Genomic DNA, 2764 nt, shown 5'->3' with positions numbered 1-2764 from the left:
AAAATTTTAAATATTATATAAAAACATGGATAACATAGCTATAAAGTCACATTATCAATTCATAACTTACATAAATTTACAACTTATAGCTCTATAAAAATATATAGTGATGAGGTGTATACATGAGCATAATAGTGATGTGTATAATAGTCATTCATTAGGGATGAAATTTGGCATACTTAGACAAATTTACATTAAATTTCCAAAATTGTTTTCTATAACCTGTTAAAAGCAAAACCATTATGTTTTTCCTACAATCAGCACTCCATGGGATGGCATCTTTGATGCATATTGTCAAAATAGTTTCCGTGTCTGAATTTGTGTTTCTATGTTTTCTCAACAGTCTGAATCTATGCACCTTAATAATCATTAGTAATCGCACCTTTCCTGAGCAGCCATTGGAGTTCTTTTGTTAGCCATCGCAGCCTATCAGAAACTTAAAAAACTTCTAAATGTATTTTAGAAAACTTAATTATTTTTCAAGTTGAAAATTGATGCTTAGATTTCATAAATAAACATCTTAAGTTGCAGAAACATTTTAGGTGATTTGGAAGGACATCCAAATTTCAATTTTCCACACAACCCCATTTTCTTTCATTATATAGATGGACTCCATAGACACGGAATTCTTCGGTGAACAGAGCACAGAGAAAAAGAATTCTAATAATTCTCTCAGAAAAGTGAACAACAACAGAAAAGAAAAGTAGAATTCAAATATCATTGTCATAGCATTCAAATACTGTCATCATAACATCCAATTTGGTACATGGTAAAAGAAGACTGAGTGAAATTCAAATACAATTGCCAAACAATCTCGTATGCCATCAAACCATGCTTGAAAGTACATGCCTACAAAAAAATTGACAATATAATCCACATGCCATTACCATAATTGAGAGTACATGAAATCAAATCATGTAGTAATCACACAGCTGGCAGAAGTGTTGTCCCATTGTTGACCCTTTTTCATAGAAGGCCATGAAAATTGTTGGGAATCCTTGTCTCAAGTCATGCAATTTTTGCAGCACACTGCGCCGTCTGGACAAGAAAACTTTTATAGTGAGTGATGGATTATTCCTGGCTAGAAAGAGGATGAAGTTGACATGTTCTCTTATCTTAATGATGCCAATGTGCAACTGAACCTCTCTGAGATTTGGGAATTTGACCTCCGCAATATCAATGTCCTTTGTCATCTCCTGCATCAAATTCAAAAAGTGTGTTAGCTCATTCAAAACATAGTACATTCCAGAAATTATAGAGACCAAAAGATACATACCTGGAAGCACTGGCCATGAATGGCCAAGATTTGGAGGTCTGGAAAACTGTTAAAGTACGGCAAAACTAGGAAGAAGTGCATCACGAGATGCATAATTCTGAATGCTAAGGGTTTTAATACGCTCCTTAATAATGCTACTGTCTAGCAATGCACCATGTGTACAAGGCCAAGGGTTCACCAAAGTTAGTCCAGCTAGGTTAGGGGCAATAAGTCTGAAATATAAAATTGGTGCCCGAAAGCCCAAATAGAGATATTTGAGGTTGGCAGCTTCTAGATTAAATGCAGTGAATCTCTTGCAGTTGCGGATGGCCAAATGGATATTTGGGAAGCCTCCAAGAATTGGTTGATCCTGCTTGCATCTAGATTGGGATTATCAGCATAGCATAATGTTTCCAGATTTTGAAATTCCGCGAAACATCTTGGAATTCGGGGTAAGTCCAAGAACATTATCTTTAGAGATATCAGATTCTCGCAGAGACAGAGGGATGGTGTAAGATCTATGGTTAATCCACGCTTATAAGACGAGGCCGAAAGATCTATAGCAAAAGAACCCTCGACAATGTTGTGAGCTCGAGCTCTGTAACAAATCCTGATGGACAAGCATTCCACCTGATTTGCTGCCGTACATATTACCCAGTGATTGATATTCATAGTATTCGGATTTCCGTATGCCACATTGATGTCTAAACTCTTTATTGGCGTTTTCCTTTCGAATAGAATTCTGCTAATTATGTCATTTATTTCCTTGTCCTGTTGCCTCTAAAAATCCTTCCAGTGAAAATTCAGAATTGGTGTTTCAATACTTAAATGCTTCCATTGTTTCGACACCCCTGATAGGCGTACGACATCACCGTAGGATATCCTTGGTAGGATACCCGTTTCGAAAATGTCCTTCGGTAGTAAAGAAAGGCCGTCTGCCATTGATGATGTATCTTGTTCTGCTGCCTCCAAGAAGCTCTACAATAATATATAGAAGAGTTGTTAAGAATGGAAAAGGACGAAATTCTTGCAACAATGGAAAAACATCATGCCTCCATCAGTCCATAGACATCCCTAAATAGAAAACAACAAATGTCAATTAGTGACTCCGATTGGAAGCCTAAAAAATCTAGTGGTACAATTCCTCAATCTTAGTGGAAAAAATAATTTCAAGTCAAATATAAGAGAGGAAAAAACTAATCATACGAGGATGTAAAGAAGCCAAAAACTAGAAATGTTAAACATTTGTGCTCTCTTTATAGATCCTAGAACAAATGCACTTCTTAGTGTCAATTGTAAGAGGTTCCTATCTATTGTTTTCATTATGAACAGATCAGAAATCAATGCTTAGTGAATCGCTTGACAATTATCTTTGTAATAAGCACGATGTTCTCTCATACTTTTCAAGAAAACTCTATTGTGAGTTTGTCTTCAATGAGGTTCAAAACTATGTTGTTTTTTTAGAACTTCAAAATAGGGGTGGGGTTTTTCCACATAATAGATCAAGGG

The 2764-nt window shown here is 35.9% G+C and overlaps 1 protein-coding gene across 1 annotated transcript; it reads right to left on the bottom strand.

The window, feature by feature from the left end:
- Window positions 1–824: 824 nt before the first annotated feature.
- LOC149539941 (uncharacterized) lies at window positions 825–2195 on the bottom strand. The gene is made up of 2 exons (XM_089799397.1): window positions 1277–2195; window positions 825–1196 (listed from the first exon to the last, which is right to left on the bottom strand). Exons 1-2 carry the CDS (start codon window positions 1367–1369, stop codon window positions 909–911), a joined length of 381 nt encoding a protein of 126 aa, XP_089655523.1. The 5' UTR covers window positions 1370–2195; the 3' UTR covers window positions 825–908.
- Window positions 2196–2764: the final 569 nt, after the last annotated feature.

The sequence above is a fragment of the Cupressus sempervirens genome, chromosome 9 (genome assembly GCF_028749045.1).
Source record: "Cupressus sempervirens isolate cs-2001-9-10 chromosome 9, ASM2874904v1, whole genome shotgun sequence".
Lineage (NCBI taxonomy): Eukaryota > Viridiplantae > Streptophyta > Pinopsida > Cupressales > Cupressaceae > Cupressus > Cupressus sempervirens.
This window is presented reverse-complemented; position numbering and strand designations above follow the sequence as displayed.

What these genes read in the sequence shown, in the direction of transcription:
- LOC149539941 (XM_089799397.1), bottom strand. Translation starts at nt 1,369, where the DNA reads ATGCATCTCGTGATGCACTTCTTCCTAGTTTTGCCGTACTTTAACAGT. An exon ending in TTCATGGCCAGTGCTTCCAG is followed by an intron (nt 1,197 to 1,276) that starts GTATGTATCTTT and finishes AATTTGATGCAG; the next exon opens with GAGATGACAAAGGACATTGA.